Consider the following 23,889-nt stretch of genomic DNA (forward strand, 5'->3'; position numbering starts at 1 on the left):
GTTCTATGTGCAGGGCCGTCTTTAGAGCGTCATGGGCCCCCGGGCCAAGTAATTTTTCTGAGATCCCACCTGGCAAATTCTCGAAAATTTTAACTGAGTCTCATTTTTGTCAGTCCCATATTCTCTTGAGGCCCTCGGGCCCGGTTGGGCCCATGCGTTAAGACGGCAATGGATATGTGTTCAAGTTAGAAAGGTCTCCAACACACAGAGGTATAAGTAAATATTGTACGGCATCGTTGATAGACTCTGAGTGATAGAATATGGCAAAAATTGACTGTAATTTCGCGATTAATCTTGTAACTGTGTACAGAATATCTAAGTTTTATTGCTCACAAAATTCTACAATGAGCAAATTATGATACAGTAATTAAATATATGCAATGCATAATTCAGTGTGATAGACATTTGGAAGACATGGGAATGCTTTCAGTTCGGCAAGGTCGAAAAATTTCCAAAAGTTTATTGATTATCTTATCATTTCGGAACTCTACCCATTCTTTTACGTTGTGTATATTAGAATATACATAGAATATCATTTTTTTTATGTTTATTAAACTGAATTTAATAAACATTAAAAAAATGATATTCTATGTGGCTTTTTTCCGTTTCAGTTCTCCACTTAAATTCACAAAAAACTCAAGATACTACAAGATACTACTGTTATCATTTGTCATGTGCAAATATTAAACATCAAATGCTCTTTATCGATAATATTTATTTATTTTTACTTAGAGCTTGCCACTTTTTAGAATTACTTTTTTATTAAATAAAAATGAAATTTTCGTTGTGAAATGAAATTATCCACACCAATATCTTATTATCTTCAAAGTAAAAAAAAAAAGTTTAGATAAAAGGGGAAGTTGAGATAATATGAAGGGAGAATCTTTCAGTTTATGCTTATATATATCTGAATAAGTGAAGTTCCGTTTCTGGGTCTTATTTCATTTATTTTTGCTAATTTAGCGGTTCAATACCACCGTAGTAGCTAAAGACAAGTAATTTTCCTCGGAAACAGGTGCAAGGTTCACAGTCGGCTGTTTATTCAGTCAGCTGTTCATACATCGACAGAAGCTGCTGACGCTGGAACAAGACGAAATCTAATCGCTTCATTTCACGTTTTTGCCCGTGAAGATACAAATCGGCATCGCACCAGAAACGAATAAGAAAATAAAATTTTTTCTTATGTGAATTAGCGTACACGCCATTTTTCAAGGGAACATGTCCACGTCATCAGGTGATCTCAACTCTACATTTGAAAGCTTAAGAGATGCTATTAGTTCGATGGATGTGAGTTCTTTTGTTGACAAAATCAATGAAATGACTTCAAATATTATAGGAGAAAAAACTGCCAAACCAATGCATGTCCAATTATTAGCTCTGTGTATCTTCTTATTGATCCCGATGAGCCTCATTGGTAAGTGTAGCCTCATTTTAATTTTTCTAAAACTAAACAAAAATACAAAAATCATTCGATGAAATTTTTAGAAATTCCTCTGGTTCTGTAGCTAAAAAAAATATACAGAAATATTTATGTATATTTATGCAATACAGTCGATCATTATTTTTCATTACTCTGAAACGTTATTTATAGATTAATGTTTAGTGGAGCATGAAATCACTTTAATTCTCAAGAAATTCAGTAAATACTTATCCAATTTTATCAAGAAATTAACAAATACTGTGATTAATATAGACTAAATAGAGAGCGAGAGATAAAAGAAAGCATTTTTTGTCTCCAATGCCTAATTTGGAAGCTGTTGAATTTTAAAGTGCTGTCAAAATAAAACAACACAAGAAGCGAAATAAATATCTCATTTACAACATTCCTTAATGATCAGGGACGAGATATTTCGACCCTGTGTACTGAAGAAATACATTCGAGCTCTCTCTTCCCTTCCTTCGGGACTCTTCATTGGTCACCCTGTCAAAGAAATTTGTCTTTTTTCCCCTTTTCCTTTACCTCAGCTCCTTTTTATCTGTTCTCCCTCGCTACTATTTGGTGGTTAAAAAAATAGTATAACATGCATAGGAAAAGGGAAAAAGAATCTTTTTTTCCTTCATTTACTATGTTAATCATAATACCACTTCTTCAGATTTATCTCTGCTATTTCAATTGCACATCGCGCCTTCCAAATTTGTTACCAAAAGCCTGTACGTAGAGAGATTAATTTCCCTTATTCATATATGATTTCTCATGCGTATTTTCACCGGTGGGGAGTACAGCTTGGCATCCTTAAAATATGTCTTCGTATTCATCCCAGAGCTCTAGCGGCGGAACCGGGGGTGCTGTGGGTGGTTGAGCACCCTCGCTAATTTTTGATATGGATCCGAGCAACCCCATAATTGATTCAGGGAGCTCAAAATTTCCTACATAAAACTATAGCGCCACAGGTTGTAAACACTTCCGACGCCCCTGCCTAAAGATCATTTTCGACTGTAGTTTTGCACGTGATGGACGTATTTACGAATTCTGAAAAAGCAGACATTTACGTAACATGACGCGACGGGGCGTCATAGATGCCGGTTACACATTGTCATATGGAGAGGAAAAGCATCTCAGAATCACGTGACTTGGGACTTTTTGAAGTGATTCTGTCAATACAAGCAGCTGTTTTTGAAGAGGTTCCCTGTAAGAACTTGGCCTTATATAGAAAAACCCAATAAAAAAAACCCCTGAGCCGTTACTGCTTGTTTCTCAAAGTCTGCGTCACAGCTCCTAAGGGTGTTACCAACTTTCGTTAGGAGCGTCGCAACGAGCTGGAAATTTTGATGTGTATGCCTATTTATGCTTTGAAGTGGTTCTTTTATAAAGGAAAATGTCCACTAAAGTATTCCGGTGAGCCGCATATGGAACACGAATAGGGCAAACGGAGCCGCGAAGTAGCAAAAAGTTAGAGAACCACTGCGTTTGTGGGCCAAATCAAACAGTACGTAATGATAAAAATGTATTTCAATAAGACATCATGAATCCCTTTAAGAGAATTTGATATCTCGCCTCACATACACATCTAAATAGCGGTGTCGTGCTCTGTGCGGCCAAGATGGATATCGTCGTGCTCTGAGCGACAAAATCCTTCTCCATTCTTTACTTGGACAAATCCTTTTTTTTTTTGTGAATAGAGTAATCTTTCGATTAGATTTCCTTTCTTCCTTTGTATTCAAACTTCCCCAATATCACCAATACAGTTGGAACTATAGGAATACAGTGGATACCGTTTATACGACCTTCTTGAATATCTCCTTTATGGGACTTTCACATTTATACGACGCTTGGCTTCGGTCACAGTCAGTGCACGCCAATACGCTTCTAGATGGGTGATTCGCGCATTAAAATTCAATTTTACTTCTCCAAATTTCGTTGAGGAGTGGAAATACTTCTTTAAATTTGAGGTTATTTTTTTTAATTAGAATAGAGTTATATACCTCTGTTTTTCCTTTAAAAAATATTCCTCTATTTACAAAATTACCCCCTTAAAATTTTGGAGAGAAGAGTGAAATTACTCTGGAAAATTATTTTTTCGGATAGCACTTGTCACAATTCTTCCCTGTAGATTTTGATGTTAAAATATTTAATATTTCATTTATACGACAAACAACTTAATTATGTCGACTTTGACTGAAACGCTAAAATAGCCCGAGATACATACCCCCCCCCCCAAGCTATAATGGAGGCGCCGATTTATCTAATCGCATATATATGCATATACTATACTGTATAGGCATTGACATCATCATCGTGCCCCCCCCCCAGCCTTTCAAGTCCATCTTTGGAAAACGATATCATTTCTATCCCTCGAATCCAGGTAATTTTTGTAGATTTTAAAAACTCATCGCTAAAATTGTTTTTCTTGCATATTGTAACCATAAACATCACAGCCGGTGGACTGATCACATCATTCTGAAGAGAAGCAACGATAAAATCATTCTAAAAAGGTTTAAAATTACAGTTGCAATTTTTAAATCTCAAAGTGAAACAGAAGAATATTTGAGTTCAAGCCACGGTTACGCTATATCAATTACAGTTTATTTCATCATTTCCAACCCAGAGAGCACAAACGTAGGAAGAGTAGTGTTTTATTTCATTGTAGATATTCTTTTTCACCTTAATGAGTTCAGCCCTGGCTTTTAAGCGTTTGGCTTTTGAGCGTGGTTGAGCACGGTTCCACCCAGTTTACTGTGTTCAGTTTTCATTCAATTCATTATTTTTGAATCCACTATAAAATGAAACATTTTCACCAAAATATTATAAATTTCACTGATCAAGAAGTTCCATAACACATAAATCATTTTCATTCCAACTTAGATGTTATTATTGACATAGATTTCCAGACAACGCATTTATATGTAAAAAACAGTAGATTAAAATAATGAATTCTAGAAAAAAGTTTAATATGACAAATATGAGAGATGAATATTCATATTCAAGTCATAATTATCATAATATAATTTGAAAATTGGAAAAACAATTTTATTTCTCGGTTTCCGTGAAGAATTACAGGGAAAAAACGGACCATTTTTATGAAAAAGTCAGAATGGACAAAATTACTGAAAAATATGGAAATGTCCCGGGAAATCATATGGTCACCATATTGTAGCATGCCTACCACGAGACATATGTGAGATGAACATAATTATTTATAGTCGGAAGTTTATTTTGGACAATCTCTCGCGACTCCACTAGTTTATTGACGTGACCTTGCGACCCACGGTTTGCGCAACACTGGTTTACACGATAGTAAATCTTAAGGACAAAAGCGTCTTTAATAATTAATTGGTCGTTTTCAACTAGTTTAATTAATATGTGATGTGACTTGATAGTTATATAAATAGTGAGTAACAATAGTGATGTAACAATAAATTGTTTATGCCTTTAATTTTGGTCTACCGGGCCGTGATCTCACAATGAAAGGGTCCAAAGGTATCCTCAAAACAATATGAAAAAATTAAAGTACATTTTTCATCTCACCCAGAAGTACATAAAAACAAAAAAAATTAGTGGTGGAGTTTGATTATTAAAGATGCAAAAATTATTAAAAATTACAGCAGTTGGCTACTTATCGCCTTTCGTGCTTCTTGGCGATATCTATAAAATTTTCCTTTCTGCGATTCCCAGTATCCCGTCATTTCTCACCCCCTCCCCGTTAATTTTTCAGAAATTTTAGTAAGAGTTGGTAATTTTGCCAATATTTTCAGTGGTTTTCCAAAAAAAGTTTTTTATATAAAATTCTAATTTTTCTAACGAATTGTGGTCACCACGCCATAATGAACGATTTTTTTCCCTGAAATAATTTTTTTTACTGTGATTTATAGTAGCTCAAAATGTGAAAATATTTAAAAAATAATTGCATTTCATTAAATCTTTGATTACGTAATGAAAAAACCAAGACAAACAGATGTCCCGACATGTCGTGACAGTGCATTAATTAGTAAAAAACCGGTAGTTCCTGAAAACCGGGACGTCTGGTCACTATAGTCACCTTTTATGAATCTGTAACCAAAAACTTCTGTTTTTCACTGGATGATAAAGCGTTTAAAATGCGGCTAATTTAGTCAGGCGTCCAATATTTAAGACTTATTTACTCCGAAAGTTAAATTTACTTGGCACTCTGTGAACTTGTCCGGCATTGTTTGCGAGCTTTCACAAAATTGATACGCAGGAATGGGGGAAAAGTTCCTTTTTCAAATTAAAACTTTTTTTTTCTGTTATTTTTGCCCCTTGAAATTTATTATCTAATTTTATTATTTATTATTTATTATTTATTAAATCTTACTATGGTTTGATATACTGCCGTTTACGTCAGTATATCAAACCATAGTAAGTTTACGTCAAGTTATTTTTTATATTTACGTCAAGTTTTCACAAAACTGTAACGATTGTTAATTGTAATGATTAATGTGATTGAGTTTTTTCTATGTTATGTTATCTAAGGAAAAATGGTCTGCAGCGAAAGTGTTCGTGAAACGCTGAATTCGTCATCTTCTCATCGAAATCATTAAATATGATCGTATTTTAAATATAACGGAGAAAAAATTCGACATACTTTTCTATTCATTTTTTCATCGTTTGAAAACTAGCACAGCTGTCATTGGAGTCTTGTGCGAGTACAGCTTGTCAAACGATACAATGGGCTATGTTTTAAATATTGTGTTTTATACAGAAACATTTTGGTGTGCGAAAATTATGAAAGTTATGAAAAAAAGAAAGAATATCTGCGAAGTTGGAGGCAACATTTTCAGATCTCTATATACCCTAAAGTGCCACGCGACAAACCGTTGAAAACTACTGTCTTAATTGATATTACAGCCAGACTTCGATATAACGTAACCCCTGGGGACCGAATAGAAAAATTACTTCATCAGCGGGATGACTTAATAATGAATATAATTTTTTACCAATTATGCCAGCAGGACCTAAAAAAACTGACATTATAGGCGGGATGACGTTAAATGTGGTCAACGTTACACTGAAGTCTTATGTTACTCTCAAAATGTCTCGTAGCACCCTAAAATGCAGTGACTCCCTTTTTGAAAACCCTGTTCGTTTATTTATTATCAATTGTATATCCAAGTCTTCGTCTCGATGAACTAAATTAGTTCATAACGATTTGAAGGGTGTAAAAAATATAAAAACGATTTAAAAAAACTAGAAAATAAAATTTTTTGCTCCCATCACATACTAAACTAAATGTTACATAATCTCTATAGTAGATGGATTAAAGAGATAGAATAGCAATCAATTATAATGTCACGACATGAGGGATGGTCTCTCTTGTGATTTGGTCGCACAGAGCATGATGATATTCATCTTGGATATGATATTCATCTTGGATATGATATTCATCTTGGATATGATATTCATCTTGGATATGATATTCATCTTGGATATGATATTCATCTTGGATATGATATTCAAGATTTTTCCTTGGCCGCACAGACCACGTAACCTAAATAACATAAGCACCGGAACTTGGAACTCAGGCTATTTGAGTCCCCCTGAATTTATTTTGCGAGGGGCCAGAGCTACCAGGGCCGGTCCAAGAAATTTTGATGCCTGAGACGAATAAATTTTTCCGCCCCTTGGATACAACTATCTGGAAAGAGTTTTCTTTCTTCACGTCTATTACCCTAAGACAGTGGTTCCCAAAGTGTGAGTCGCGACCCCCCTCGGGGGAGGGGCAGTCCACGTTGATGATATAGAGAAATGGTTCTCAAACTTCTGCCAGGCATGGCTTCCTTGTCGTGACAACGTTTATCAGCCGCTCCCCAAAATAGCCTAAAAAAGAATCACGCTTCAAAGCGTTAAATAGGCAATCATCAGTGTCAACAGCTTGCCGCGATGTCCTTGACAAAGGTTGACGACGTCTCTAGGAGCCGTGGCGCACACTTTGAGAAACACTGAGAATCCAATAGAAAAGACGCAGACTAAATAACACAGAATAAATAAGCCAAACATTCAAGGTGTTCTTCGTCGGAGACAAAACATTAGCGTAGTCGGGACAAAACGAGCAAAATTTATACAAATACAAGGCCACAACAGACAAAATGCCCAAAGAGGTGGCTGAGAAGAAGATGCCCATAACAAACATGAATATCATATATTTCAAAAATACAGCAACCCAATTGAAAATGCAATCATAAAACTATATATATATACATGATAAATAAAACATTATACAATGGCCATAAAAAATATTTATGGTTGTCTTATTTTAAGTATGGATAGATTCTCGATTTACCCCAACATGTTATCGTATTTATTTTTAAACGTGTCAATAGTGTTAGAATTTGCTACTAATGGTAAGCTATTCCATTTATTAACAACCCTGTTAGAAAAAAATTCCCTGTGACGCCACAACCTAGTCCCTTACCAATCGATACTGGTGTCCCCTTGTCAAAGCAGCCGATTGACGGTGCATTAATAATTCATAGTCCATCCTATCCATTCCGTTGAAAATTTTTAACACTTCAATCATATTCCCTCGACATCTGTGTTCTCTTCCAATCCAGTGTACTTTTAAAAAATGAAGTCTCTTTTCATAACTCAAGGCAACAAGCACACGCGTAGCTCATCTCTGCACCTCTTCAACCAAGTCTATGTCCCTCTGCAGGTACGGTCTCCAAAACCTTACGGCATTCTCCAGTCCAGGACTAACTAAGCCTCGGAAAAGCGAAAGAATGACTTTAGGAGAACGCGAAGAGATCTTTTTAAGAATGAAACTGAGCATTCTATTCACTTTTTGTCCACCGCTGAACAATATTCAGAAAACCTAAGCTGCTCATCAATGAGAATTCCCAAATTGGTGACCTCCGGTGCATCTGGGATAGTAATACCATTCAACTTGTAAGTGAAAAGCGGGTTATTCGAACTAAAATGTGTGACCATGTACTTATCAACACTACTACTAAACCACACATGTACCTCGTCCATATTCATCTGCGGAACCTCTAACGAATTGGTACATGTTGGAATGTCCATGTACGTGTAGTGAAACCTGACATGAAGTTTGTTTCTGTGTAATGCTTGTTATGTGCAGTGCTGCCATCTGCCACCAGTGTTTTCTAACTATGAGTGCAGTGTAATGATGAATAATTGTATCGTTTTAGGCCTTCTTATCAACACTAAAGGTCACAGTCCATTCATGAGCCGACCCCTCATGCTGCAATCATATACAAATTCAAGTTCGTGTGTAGCATCTCTCTATTACTTGGATTCCCAACCAACCCTATCAATAACAAATAATCAAAATGAAAAAGTGATTGGTGTTTTTAAAAGTTTAAACATAAATTTATAATTGTAATTGAACATTATTATTATATTATTATCATCATCTCAATATTGAATATATTATTCATATAAAAAAATGTATAGAAGGAAATGGAGCATTTGCATAAATCTGCATCTTTAATGAGACATAAAAAAACTACTTTATTATTTGGTTTTATGGTCACAGCAAAACCTTTGTTCCTTAAAAGAACACTTACCCCTAGTGGCCCCCATGCTGATACAAAAAATTATCGAGCACCAACTTAAGAAAGTCACTTTCATATTGATCTCTTGCTGAAAGGTTCTCCCAATCGATACCTGGGTAATTGAAATCCCCTAATATAACAGCCCTCTTATGCTTACACATGTAGGAAATTTCATCGTGAAGTTTGGCGATGTAGTTTGGATCCCTATTCGATTGATTGTAACAAACCCCTATAATAAGTTTATGACGCCTTTTGTTTTCAGGCTCAACCCGTATAGTTTCAATATCACTTCTCTACACGTTACACTCTCTAGCCTTCAAACATGATTTCACGTATATCAAGACTCCACCCCTTTCCTATCCGATCTATTTCTTAAAAAGTCTCGTATCCAGAGATGTGCAAGAAAGATTCATCCCCATCGTTTGCCCAAGATTCCGTAATGGCTATAAGATCCCGGCTCTCCACAGCTATCACAGTTTCTAAAAAATCTTTCTCATTACCTAAGCTCCTGGCATTTATTAGAACATATTTATACGTTATTACTTTTAAAGAATCGTGAAGACCGCTACAGAAAAATGGAGCAAAGCTAGAGGCTTTTTATGGCACATTGTTTGCAAGAAGTCCATCAGACGATTAAGATAACAGACTAAAGTTGAACAGATGTAGGTATACAGCAGTGGCTCTCAAACTTTCCTCACCCGCGGCTTCCTTGCCTTAGTCAACGTCCATCCGTGGCTCTCCAGGATAGTCTAACAAAGAACCACTTCAAAGCTACGAACTGGCACAAATGAATATTCAAGATCACCTTGACGGCCCTTGGAACAGCGATGCTCACTTTGGAGAATCACTAGTATAAAAAAAAGAAAAAAAACGAGCAGTCAAAACATTCCTGAGCTGAAACAGCACCACGCCCATCTCTAGTATGGTGTTGGCCGAAAGGGTCATTTGTCAGAAGAAAAACAAGAAATCCAAACTTGCTGAGGAATTCGCCAAAAGGAAAGTCAACTGGAAAAATGGGGATAAACAGTGAAAACATCTTTCAAAAGAGCGAGAAAGAACCAAATTTTTCAGAAACCAGCTTCTGTAGAGAAACGAATCTGAAGAACCAGATACAGCCATTTCCCATCCTTATGCGATTTCGAATCTTCCCAAAGGAGGAATACAACTAGAAAAGATATAGACCGGCTATGTCCGGCCTATCTGTAGAGACCGGCGGCACTTTTTGGAAGTGGGGGAAAAGGAGCTGTATTGAGATGAATTGTGCATTGGATAACAAAGAGTTGAATAGAGCATTTCAAAAATATTGCATTTACTTATTTATCCACTCGCACTTCCCCCCAAAACGATTTCGATGCGTAAAGATCTGTTTTGAAAACTACCACTTGATCTACCACTTTGAAGCTACAGTTACTGCAAAAACACTCCAGAATTGAAAGAATATTAAGCGCCTTATTAGATACGTCATAAAAAGCGAAGGCAAAATCAGTCACGAAATAGTGCCAAAGTATAAATGTTTCAGTTCCCTCACAAGCTGATAACAACCTAGTCGGATCAGACTCAGACTAATATCCTCTGGCATAAGATGAAATATTTTAAAGTTATCTCACAATGTCTTTGTGCGCAGCTTCTGACAGACAATGAAGTTCCTTGATTCCCGTTGCTGTCAATAAACAATGTTGTCTCTCTTGTATGTATTACATATGTGTGTTTATATATTTACAACGTTGCGTTGTATGTTTGTATACATGTACATAACATAAATGTTATATTTGGACCTTGTGAGATCATGGCCCGGTAAACTAAAATTAAAAGTATAAACAATTTATTGTTACATAATTACTCACTATTTATGTAACAATCAAGTCACATCACATATTAATTAAACTAGTTGAAAACGACCAACTAATTATTAAAGACGCTTTTGTCCGTAAGATTTACTATCGTGTAAACCAGTGTTGCGCAAACCGTGGGTCGCAAGGTCACGTCAATAAATTAGTGGGGTCGCGAGAGATTGTCCAAAATAAACTTCCAAATAAGAAATTCATTTTTATTTAAAAAAATATGTCAAAACTAAACAATGTCTTTATTCAGCTGAGCAAATTACCATGTATCATACAATGTGATTTTCTCAAATTCTACTTGTACAATAATCAATGTATCGACTCCGTCATGCCAGAATCACGAATGTGCAATGTCCTTGCAAAAAAAGAACGTGGGAAATGACGTTTGAATGTTTGTTCTACCCATATGTTACTCTATGGAAGTGATTTTCCTAAAATGTTTTGTAACGTGTGCATGGGCGTCCCAGCGAGGTGCAGAGGGGGCAGCTGCCTTCTCAGAAGAGAAATTAAAGTGCAGTAATTGACACACAGCACAGACGTATCAATTTAGTATCGGTGAGTTGCCCCTTTCTACACTGGTGAAATAAATTAAGAGAATTTGCATATTTTATCGAATTTCATGAAAAGAACTGAGCTGAATGTAAAACCACTGCTTCTAGACAAAAATGCAAATCTTGTACGTCAAATACGTAAGCGTACACGTGTGTGTAGGCGGAGCCAGTAGAGAAACAGGCTTTATAAGCGGGCGTAAGTTAAGACGCATTTCGTTCGCTAGCACACCTCGGCGAATTTCTTGGTGTTATTTTGCAGCAATCGGTTAATTTCAATTTGTAACAGTAAAAATGAGTAACCACCAACGTTTAGATGATGGAATGAGGTGGCGAATTGTGGGGAGGCTAGAAGCAGGCTAATCTCAAGTCCAGATTTGTAGAGAGTTCAATTTAACGCCCAGCGTCGTGTGTAACTTATGGAAACAGTTCCAGGATACCGGATCCATCGAGAGAAAGCCTGGCGTCCAAGAGCCACGACGGCCAGAGAAGATCGCCATTTGTCGATTATAGCGGGGCGTAACAGGAGTGCTACAGCTTCTCAGCTCTCTCGTGACTTGTATGCAGCCACAGGAACCCGTGTATCAAGGGTGACTGTTTCCAAAAGACTTCATGAGAGAGGGTTGTTTGCAAGAAGACCTGCTGTTTGCGTCCTGCTCACTTCTACGGACAGGAGAATCCGTTTATCATGGTGCAGAGAGCATAGAGATTGGAGTATGGACCAATTGGCGACCGTTCTCTTCACTGATGAGTCCCGGTTCAGCCTAAGCACCGATTCTCGCCGTACGTTCATATGAAGAGAACCAGGGACCCGCTACCTACCCTCCAATGTCCGCGAAATCGACCATTATGGCGGAGGAGGTTTAATGGTCTGGGCAGGCATCATGTTGGATGGCCGCACACCTCTCCATGTCTTTGAAAGAGGCACTGTGACTGGTGTGAGGTATAGGGATGAGGTCTTGGAGCCCTATGTTCGCCTTTTCAGGGGTGCAGTTGGCCCTGAGTTCATTTTAATGGACGATAACGCGAGGCCACATAGAGCTCTTCTGCTCGACGATTTTCTAGAGAGGGAGGATATTCGCCGGATGGATTGGCCAGCCAGATCTCCAGACCTTAACCCTATAGAGCATGTCTGGGACGCTCTGGGGAGGGCAATTGCAACTCGCAACCCCCCTCCAGGGAATGAAAACAGCGTTGCTGAACGAGTGGGACCAATTGCAACAGGAAATGATAAACTGCCGTATTTCAAGTATGAAATCACGCTGCGAGACCCGTATATCTGTAAGAGGGGACCATACCCCCTATTAACCCATTTTTTTGTTTATTCTGCAACCGCTGTTTCATACCTTCCGACTCCAACGAGTGTTACGCACGATCATGCGTGTGTATTACAATTATTGAATAGTTATTTGTTTTGTATTGTATCAATGTATGTACCTATCAAATTTCATTACAATCGGTACAGTAGTTCTAGAGATAATCGACCAAGTCTGCAAATTATCTTAATTTCTTACACCAGTGTAGTTCAGATCCTGGGTACGCCCTTGAACGTGTGTTTCAACAAGAAAACACATTCGCGTTTCAGGCACAACTTAGATAGCAAAACGAGGTATCCAACAGTTGATAAAAAAAAGAAAATTTGTACATTCGTGCTTTTGGCATGCGGCTGACGATATCAAGTTAATACTTATACAAATACTAAATTTTATAATACTAAATATATTCTAATTTGAAAGATACAAAAGATACAACAGATTTAAAATATATAAGGAAGATGGCAGCATCAGTATCCGCGGCGCGTTTTTCAGCGTGGCCAAAACGAGCGTAATAACTGTGTGCCAAAGCGTATTAAAGATTATTATACGCTTTGCTGTGTGCTATCTACCCCTTTCTCCCTGCTCTCGTGTTTCTCGGTACTAAGGGTATCTCTTCAAGCGCTTTGGTATCTCGTATCGGCGCAGGACGGAAAGCGCCTAAAGAGGAAAGATCTTCGCATCAGCCAGCTGTTAAAACCTTTGTATGGTTTACCTACCAAACCTATATTTGATTTTTCCAAAGGCGGTAAAAACCCATCAAAGGTAAATACCATACCAACCCTACAGTTGACATGCATCCATTTTGAGATCTGAAGGGATTTTCAATCCTCCAGATCCATCCAAAAAACAGATTGATTATTAATTACAAATATTATATTAATTAACGAATAAAAAAATGATTATATTAACTTCATTATTATTTATTTAACTGTGTGTGTGAACCTCTTCCCGAGACAAGTTTACTGGGTCCAGAGTAGATGGGAAAAATAATAAATTCGAGATCTCTCTCTCTCTCTTCCCCCCCCCCTTCATACTTTATGGCAGGGGTGGCCAAAAGCTGGCCCACGCCCCCTCCCACAAGGTAAAATTAATTATCAAATCAAAATTAATAATTTATAAAGTGTTAAATCAAATTTGTGATCATTATTCGAGCTATTCTCATTCCAGCAGCGGAAAACTACTTGTACTCATTATTATTAGTGACGAAAATTATTTACTATGTTATCCACCAGGGCCCGGATGTTGTTGAAAAATAACTTTAAAAAATGTCATCAAAATAATAAAACAAAGTTCTCTTGAAAAACTGAGTATGTTCGAACGTCGAAAGAAAGTTTTGACAGCATCAAAATCATGTACATTTTTTTCTCAAGTTTTTTCTCTCTCTCGTTTAGATTTCATCACAAAAATAACAATTTTTCTAAACGAGAAATAATTCATGAATCGGTTAGAAATCAGTGGATCGTGAAGAATGTGATTGGATTGCACTGTTGCTAGAAGGGGGGGGGGGGGTTATGACTGGTGTACTAGAAGAGAGGGAATAGGGTTTTTTCCCAGTAAAAAACGAAAAATTACCGCCCCCTCCTCCGAAGAAATTCTGTCTATGCATGTCAATGGTTAGGAAGCCAAAAATCATCTATTTTATTTTCCAAGAAATTCAAGTATATTTTGTCAGAGCTCAATGCACACACACACACACACACACAATCAGTATGTATTCATATAATTTTCTCAATCTTTTCCATTGTCAAAAAATTTGAAAAGTGAAAAAAATATCTGAAAATGCCAAAAAAAATGACCCAAAACTAAAAAAAAAAATCCTCTAACAGCGAAAAAAAAGCATAAAATGTCATCAACATCCGGGTCCGGCTGTCACCATAATACTTTCCAAACACACAAATTGCTCATAAAACTTTGAAACAAGGGCAATTTTTTTTTCCTATTTTTTCTGCCACCTCGTTTGACTTTAAATAATTTATTTTATTATTTTGCCAAAATAATAAAATAAATAAATTGATAAATCAAAATTGATAAATCAAAATAAATTGATAAATCAAAATTGATAAATCAAAATAAATTGATAAATCAAAATAAATTGATAAATCAAAATTGATAAATCAAAATAAATTGATAAATCAAAATTGATAAATCAAAATAAATTGATAAATCAAAATTGATAAATCAAAATAAATTGATAAATCAAAATTGATAAATCAAAATTGATAAATCAAAATTGATAAATCAAAATAAATTGATAAATCAAAATAAATTGATAAATCAAAATTGATAATCAAAATAAATTGATAAATCAAAATTGATAATCAAAATAGAATTAAAAAAATTGGAACAAATGTTTTATTTGTGAGAGAAATTCAAACTATGAATAGATTTGATGAAATAATTTGCAGAAGAAACTAATTTTCGATGCGTTAATGTGGCTGGGAACGCAACCAAATAAACAATGAATATGTCTTTGAACAATGAAACGGAATACAATGTCCACAGTATATATACAGTTACAGTTAAATTAAGCAGGGCTATCGGCTGCAGTGCACAGTATATATTAAAGCCAAATCGAAATTGCTTTTTTTTTCCTTTACGTCAGCATTTCTTTTTCGATTTTTTCCCTCCCGCCGGTTTGACGAGTAAAAAAAAAATATGCAGTATAAAGTACAGCAGCGGAAAACCGACCAGCACTATATGCACCCTCTCGGCGCGAGTAAACCACGCCCAATACCTGGTTCGGAAACACGCGTGCACTATAAGCACACCCTTACTCTTTAACCAGCTTTGAGCAGGGTTATAGGCAGAGATAAACTTGATAGGCTGGGGGATATATACGATGATGATGATGATGCCAATTCATATATATGCATTCAGGGCTGTAGCGTGCCTTCTCGGGGCAGACATTTTCTTGGGCCATTTAAAAGGGGGAAAAATTATGCAAAATAACATATTTATTTTATACATTATTTGTACATTATTTCGGGGCAGTGCCCGGTTGCTTCCGTCTAGTTACGACCTTGATATGAGTATACATTCGGATCAGTCGGCTCCGTCGTTGACACTCGGAAAGCGGGGATATGCTCCCCCTCCCGTTTCTCCGCCTGTGGGCAGGGAGTACACTCACAATCCGTGTCGAGCTGCATCGTGCCAGAGTGGAATGCACCAAAAAAATGCATAAGATCAAAGCTGCTCGAGGTGCAAGGGCGTAGCGGGGGGGGGGGGGGGGGACTTGGGGGTCTGGTTCCCCCCCCCCCCGAAATGTGAGAAAATGACCGAAAAAAGGGAAAAAGATGGCCAAATCCATTGTTCTGTCACTTTGGTCCCCCCCCCGAAATGAAATTTCTGGCTACGCCCCTGTCGAGGTGAAATAAGATCCGTTAACCGTTATTCTCTTCCTGGCCGCAAGACATGTAAAAATAGGTAGGGATTCAATTCCGGATCTGGTGGGGTGTAGGATTCGAATGCCATGACTGATGGAAGCATTCATAAATGGTAGATTCACACGCGTAAAGGGGGAAAAAATCCCTTTTTGTTTTTGCGCTTTGGAGAAGATAGATAGCATTTGAAGGCTTTAACCCTTGCGGCGGCAATGACTAGATATCTTGTCTAACTTGACGCGCTTCATTTTGGAAATCACAAATATCACGCTTCCTTATAGAACCCTCTCATTTCGGCGATGAGCCTAGATAGTTTTATCTGGAAAGTGAGGATTTTCGGCCTATGTGTGTGGATTGACCAGCCAGGTCTCCTGACCTAAACCCTATGTAAAACATGTCTGGGACGCTCTTGGGAGGGCAATTGCATCTCGCCATCCCCCTTCGAGAACCATCTCGGAACTGAAAACTGCGTTGGTGCAGGATGGGACCGATTGCCACAGGGACTCCTCAATTGCGTCGTGTCCAGTATGTCGTCGCGATGTGTGACCTGTCTGACTGTGAGTGGGGGACCATACCCCAAATTAGACTAATTTCTGTTCGATCTCGCAACGTAGATTTTGGGCATTCCTGCAATGACGAGCTTTACTGACAATCATGCGTGCGTACTACGACTTTTGTAGGGTACATCTCTTTCTCTGTTATAACTGTGTATTCGTGCCAAATTTCATTAAAATCTGTCCACTAGTTTTTAAGAAATTCGACATATTGTGCTAATTCTCTTAATTTTGCACACGAGTGTACGTAGGATGACCATATTTGTGCGGGAAAAGTACGAGAAATTCGGCTTCGAAATACGGGACATTGCCAATCATCGCCAAAAATGAGCAAAGTTGCCAACTTGTGCTAAAATCACAGATAAGTCGCCAATCGAGGGAAATGAAGCGCCACTTCAACGAAATAAATATTCTTATTTGTAGTTGTAATTATTGGAATGTAATTTCTGAGGTGGGAAGATAATTTTTTAGTCCTTGATTTGAAGAATAAGTCAAGTTGGCTTCATTGAAAATACGTGAAAAACCGGGATATTTTTGCTAAAAAGTCGGGACAGAGAGGAAAAACAAAAAACTGGGACTGTCCTGGGTGATACAGGATATATGATCACCCCATTAAAACCAACGATTCTCTCACTCTGCAATATTTTCAATCACCCATTATGACATTTTTGAACAAGGAAGCAATAAGGACTAGTGCCGTTACCAGGGCAATCTTGAGAGCACAGAAGCCCTAAAACCATGGGCGGAGACATTGTGGGCATTGCCTCCTAGCGTCAAAGGTGCAGTTGACTGATCTAATGTATATATGCATATATGAATTGACATCATTATCGTGCCCCCCCCCCCCAGAAAAAATGACCATGCCCCCCAGACTTCCACAAGTCTATTTCCGCCTATGCCTAAAACCCTGCTATGATTGACGTTAATTGCACAAAAAAAGGGTATCAATGAACCCCACACTACAGGCCTAAGAAAGAAAAATGTTCAAGTTTTAACAAGCAGTTTTTTTCCCCTCTCAAACTCTGGTGTAATGAAAATAGCAGCTTTGTTTTTTTGGCTTTACTTCATATTATTAATTTTTTTACTAGTCACTTCATTGTTGAAATTAATTTCTTTTAGGATGCTGCATATGCAAGCTTTTTAGAAAGAAGAAGGTGCAAACAAACAAGGAGAAGAAAAAGTCCAGAGAAAACAAAAAAAAGGAACCGAAAAAGAGAGTGTGACAAAACATTTATTTAAGCATAATAAAATGCAATTTTTTTCAATTATGTATTATTCAGTGAGTGTTATGGTTATTCTTCATTTACACTGCATATTTATAACATAAATTTTATGAAAAAAATCTCGAGTAAACTCTGGGTGGCACAGTGGAGATATAACAGAATTACACAAAAAGAAGTGAATAACATTATAGGGTGGCTAAATAAATGAAATCGTTTACCATTTGGGTTGACCAGTTTTCTGTGAGTTGAAAGAAAAAAAAATAATCACACACATATATCATGCACACAAAAAAAGTAAGAAAAACACAAACCCTCTCTCTCCCTCATTTTTCTCTGTAAAGGAAACAGAGATTTAACTACTTCTGAGAATAATCTTTTTCTAAAGCCATCCAGATGTAGCCTGTCCTGAATGCACCTTAGTGTATTGTGAATAGAGCAGATCATCACAAACAAAAGAAACTAAAAAATGTTATTAATTTAATTAAAATATAACATAAAAGAAATATATTTAACTTTGAAAATGTGCTAAAAAAATCAATTGCTTAGCTATTCTTATTATAATATTCAAGAATCGTGTTGTTCTAAAATGGACATTGTTGTTTTCTGGAATGTCAACATAATTCACATCGGAAAAGGTTGTCATTTGTTGTTTTTGAACCATGTGCAACTGAGCTTTCAGATTGATTGATGAGAATATAATCAGAAGGCATGAAACTATAAATTGTATTTCTTTTCTGGTGGAACTGACCCAGACAAGAGTTCTTTGTCAGTACTTATAGAATGCTAGCCAAAATAAAATCCTGTCAGGGTGCACCCAGGTAGCTCGATGATAACCCTACATAGCAATATATATATATAAATTGGAAAGGTTAGTTGGAACATCAATGTGTTGTTGTGGTTGAAGGTACCATGATGTCATTAGGAAGGTTCTGTATATGATTATAAAATGTTAGCTTTATCTACTCTGTCAGATGCTCCAGGAGCTTTTCCCATGTTGGTTTTCATTCAGCTAACAAAAGTAATAGTGTAATGTGGATAATAATTCTTGAAATAATAGGTTTAATTTTATATCAATATAAGAATAATAAAATAATTTCTTTATTGAACTCAAGCACATACAAAGTATTAAAGTAAAAAACTTTATACACATATTCTTACAAAATTACATATTAAAGGTACAAAATAAATAATACTTTCAAAATTACAAAGTTTTTATATACAAACATTTACAAGTGTTGTTTAATTTCAAACTCTATTGGATGAGATTAAGTGTCAAATCAGTGCCAAAAATTGCTTCCCAAGGTTTCTTTAAGGCACTTATAAGAGATATTGAAGAATTATTCCTCTGAGTTGTTATCTTCCAGTTGTTAAAATGATTACCATCCTCATCTTCAAAGCAAAGCTCTATTTTCAACAAGTTTTTGCATAAATCCTGAAACAGATTGTATAAATATGATTATATCTCAAATAACAAAAACACAATAAGGATTCAAATTCCCAAAAATGAATTTGAGATTAAAATTGCAATTTGATAAAATATTATAGTCAATTTCTTTAAACTTTGCTTTTATTTCAGATGAAAATTATTATCAGGTTTATAGTCTGATTATTCACTGATACTTTTTTTTTTACAAATGATTATCCTGATTTTCTTAGTTTTCTTTCAAAATGATTACTTTTCAAATCACTGAAAAAGTTATCGTCAATTGAGAGTTTTTTGGAGCAAAGTGTGTGTGGTTAAGTTAATTTTATTCTTAAGTTTCCCAAATGCTAGTGGTCAGACCAACAATCCCCAATTGCTTTGCGAGACCCTTTTAATCAGCTTTTGACTAATGTACAATCTATTAAACAATGATGTGAAAACCTCCTTAGAAAAAAATGGTACAGAGGCCAAATATGGAATACAAAAGTTACGAAACAAATCACACATAAAAGAGCTAGATTACTTACCACTTTGATAAGATCAGTAATTTTATGTACTTCCAAAAGGTTGTGGCAGAGAAACTTCTGTGTATCAGTGCCTTTCACTAGTTTCTGAAACTGTAAGCTTGTAAGAAAAATATGATCGATTGTTACAATGATGCATGCCTGTACTCTGTCTGTTGTTCCTTGAGTGAAGTGGAAAAAAGTGTTACTGAATGAACTTGTAAAAAATATATATAAATAATTTAAATAATATAACCTTTCATGGTGATTTTCTCAATGAATTGAGAGCTAAGTGACCAAGAAAGGTGAATAATTTACAAGGAAACATGATGCAGTCCAAATTAAAATGTAGAACCCTGCATTAAGGTGCTTAACTTTTTCTCTTTTTGATAGTTGTCAACAACACTGCCTTGTGAATGAACTTTAAATAAAGATCTAATTTGTTAGTTTTTTATATATCAGCTAATTTGTTAGAAAAATAGAATATACAAACAGGTTCATAATTCTTGAAGCAAATAAATGAGGTAGCTCATAAGGAGACTCATTTATTGCACAAAAAAAAAATTTCCCTCCTTTCAAAGACATTAATATATTTGTTCTATAATATTATAGCCATTGATAAAAAAAAGTTATGTGGTTTTCGAAAGTTTTAAGCTCTTTCTCAAAAAATTTTAGTAGCATAATTAGGGTACATAAGATAAAAAATTTAACACTTTGAACAAGGGCATAACACATGAGTTTTTTTAATCACCATGTTAACAAAGATGTTCTCCTCAGTAAAATTCAATTTTTAATTCAAATGTCAGATAAAATTGGACTGATTGTACTTGAATATCTTTCTGTTTTCTTCCCTGTCTTTAACCACAAAATTCATTGCTTAAACAATCAGAGATGGTTTCTACAGGTAAATAAAAATAATTGAAGGTTATAATTTAAGTTCAGCTAATTTACTTTAATACTGTACTACTACAATTTCCTTTGATAAATCCTGACTAAGTCAGTACTGTACTGGTAGGTAAAAATCAGTTTTGTTATCAATGAATGTTGGTAGTCAGGAGCAAGTTGTGTGCATTGGATTTATGAAGTGAACTATTTATGATGTAGAGCCATGATGCCTATTGTATCAAGAAACATACCGCCGATGCTCAAAGATAGATTTAGTTCAGAAAAACTCAATCACACTTGATTGATGTGAATATATTTTCAAATTAAGGTATAGACCAGCTTTCTTGTACTACACAAATGAGGTGCATAGAATGTATTGATGTTCAAATTTGTGACCATGTCACTGACACAGCCAATCCTTTTTTATCACACTATAAATCATAAATTTTTATTTGTTTCATTCTTTAAAACTTTTTCTATTACCATTTCATTTTTTACTTTTCAGCTGATCTTTTCTAATATAATAGTCAAAAGTGGGCTAGAATGTCTCAGAAATAGATTATTCAGGGATATCAACTGAATCCATGCTTTGCAGGAAGCTACCCTAGAATCTTCTTACATTTGATTGAGGGGACTTCATATTTTTTCCTCTATAAAATCCAGACACCAGAAATTTTATCCAAACAAGCAACTTTTGTTTTATTTAAACTGACCAGTAAAAAATGGTTGAATGGTTGTTGTCAGACTGGCAGCCATACATCTACAGAAGTGGAAGCGGAGTGAAAGTGAACACATAGAGATTTCACAGCAATAAAAACAAATGGATTTAATGAATGCAAGTAATCAGTGTTAATTTTATAGTGAATGACTATAAGCTAAAGAAGCACTAAATTTTATGAAACTGTTCATGTTAATCTTTCAAGGTTATGTGAATAAAATAGTATATTTACCCAAAACAAGTTTGTTTTCTTCATTTAAAGACTGAAGAATTTCTATTATAAAGTATGCATAATATTATCCATGAATAAAACCTTTTTTGGGCATCAAAGGTAAAATTTATAAATCCAACCTACCTTCCATGTTACAATATGCATACATGTATAGCAATATTTCAGGTTTCTCGCATTCACTTTCGATGTTTTGATAGAATGGTTTAATCACCTCATCATGGACTTGCAACATCATAGTATTTTCAGTGTTGATATAAAATTTTGGGACATCAAGATTTTGCAGTATCTTTTTCATGATGTCTGCATAAAAAAAATAAATTTTTAGCCTGCTGTTAGTTTCAAATTCCTATCAAATAAAACATGCAATCTGTGAAAACTTTTTTTCCATATTAAAGTTGTTGATATAGAACAGTTGATTCCATTTAACCGAATCACTTGATTTTTGGAATTTGAGTATATTATGTAGATGATTCAATTTAGCAAAAAATAATAAAAATACACTTTTATGGGAATATACAATATTCTTTCTAGTTGCACTATTTACTATTCTTGCAATGAATACTTGAATATTGCATTAAGTATATTCTTGCTATACTTTATACAGAAATTGGTTAACTTATGAATAAGAGATATTGAAGAATTAACTTGATAAAATTAATTATAATGAAAGATTTTAAATTATGTGTTTATATTTGTTATAAGCACATAGTTGTTCTACCAAAACATTCAACAAAATGTTTTGACATGACTCTATAACACTGGGCAGATTATCTGACATTAAAAATAATTTTTGCAAGGAACTTTTCTAAAATTCCTGGGAAAACATTTTTCATTAAGGTCAGCAATGGAAAGGTTATCACTTTCTTTTCTCCATGAAGCTTTTTTGAATACAATATTATTCACTTCCTTCAGTTATGATAGCCAGCCAGCCATACATCCATACATACAGCTAGTCTGATCAATTTTTTTTTAAACAAAAAAATACACTTTTCTCATTAATATTAGTCAATTTATAGGTGCACTACTTGCTTCTACTAATTCAAAAGAGTTGACTGGCTCATCTTCAGCATTTTCACCAAATCTCTGATGCGTTATTAAAAAGTGCAATAATTTTCCATTATTTAACCTCTAATTTTTCTTTTTTACTTGAGATTCTCAATAGTGTGGTTTGGGCATCATCCATTATTGCTGTTACTGCTTCCTAAACTTAATAAAACTTGAATGTGCTTTGTTGTCATATGAAATTAATTTGGAATTTTAATTTTCTCTCATGCTCAAATCTTTTTGCAGAATTTTACAAACAGATTTTAAAATTTAAAAATGTACACCACACTAAAAATGGAGCAGCTACAATCAAACTTAAACTGACCAAGTAACAGTAATGGGCCTATAATGGCATAACAAAATTCTCAATAGGTTTTTTCAGGGATGGTTCCAAAGGTGATACCGTTCATAAAAGGATGCTCAATAATCATTTGTCTATATGAAATTTCTATATTGCCATCCTTTAGGATTTAATTAATGCCATCCTTTAGGATTTAATTAATGCCATCTTTTTCTGTTATCTTGTTATCATTACCTAATTCTTGTACAGTATGAGAGAAGATGAGTCAAATACGAAAACAGGTTTAGAATTACACATCAAAAAGTAGACTAGAAATTATTTTTCAAGAACTTTTTAGAATTTTAAAATGATTTGATTGAGCAGAATTAATGATTTACTAAACCAAAACAAAAGATAGATTTAATTAAAGAGTGATCCTACAAAGAAAAATCTACTGAACCACTAATTTACACATCATTCTTCAATATATAAATTTAACCATTAACAATGCATCAATTTCAAATAAATTCGTAAAGTATAATAAGTGCATAATGTTTACATAATAAGTTCTTGAAATAAGACCGGTTGAACTTCAATGTCACATGTTAGTCATCACTTTAATTTAACTTTCTTTATCATGGTAATAGCCCTCTTATTTTTATAACTATTTAAAATAGTGGTTTTAACCAGTGGTGTGAGCTGAAAAATATTTCATGGTGCCAGTTATTGATATAATGGATATTGAGACTGATTGAAGAAGTGAAGAAATGTAAATTGAAGTTCTTCCGAAATGTGAAAATTCAAATTGATATCCATTATGGGTGCAGCCCAATCAAACCATTAAGAACCACTGGTTTGAAACAAGAAAACAAAAATTGGTTATTTTATTACTTTGTCAAAAAAACAATTATTTCTCAAATAACTGAGATAATCTATAGCAAATAAAATTATATCTAAATAAACAATAGCAAC

General features: G+C 35.1%; 1 protein-coding gene and 1 long non-coding RNA gene across 5 annotated transcripts in view; one reads left to right on the top strand and one right to left on the bottom strand.

The window, feature by feature from the left end:
- The first annotated feature begins 1,028 nt into the window (after window positions 1-1,028).
- Window positions 1,029-17,874, top strand: LOC149072171 (uncharacterized). Its single transcript, XR_016194329.1, has 2 exons — window positions 1,029-1,414; window positions 17,729-17,874. It is a non-coding gene; the product is annotated as an uncharacterized LOC149072171 (long non-coding RNA).
- The window catches only part of LOC149072172 (uncharacterized), a 61,255-nt gene continuing 55,167 nt past the window's right edge, over window positions 17,802-23,889 (bottom strand). For 3 of the 4 annotated variants that reach the window (XM_089246089.1, XM_089246088.1, XM_089246090.1), the window contains 3 exons: window positions 21,717-21,893; window positions 19,783-19,940; window positions 18,915-19,264 (listed from right to left, as the gene is read on the bottom strand). In XM_089246089.1, coding sequence (XP_089102215.1) covers window positions 19,085-19,264; window positions 19,783-19,940; window positions 21,717-21,893 — 515 coding nt within the window. In that variant the 3' untranslated portion in view covers window positions 18,915-19,084. Of the gene's footprint in view, window positions 19,265-19,782; window positions 19,941-21,716; window positions 21,894-23,889 lie in introns of all 4 variants that reach the window. The other variant, XM_089246087.1, reaches the window with a different exon arrangement.

Source organism: Pholcus phalangioides, unplaced genomic scaffold (assembly GCF_987345545.1).
Source record: "Pholcus phalangioides strain wild (caught in Gottingen) unplaced genomic scaffold, Ppha-v1.0 ptg000017l_1, whole genome shotgun sequence".
Lineage (NCBI taxonomy): Eukaryota > Metazoa > Arthropoda > Arachnida > Araneae > Pholcidae > Pholcus > Pholcus phalangioides.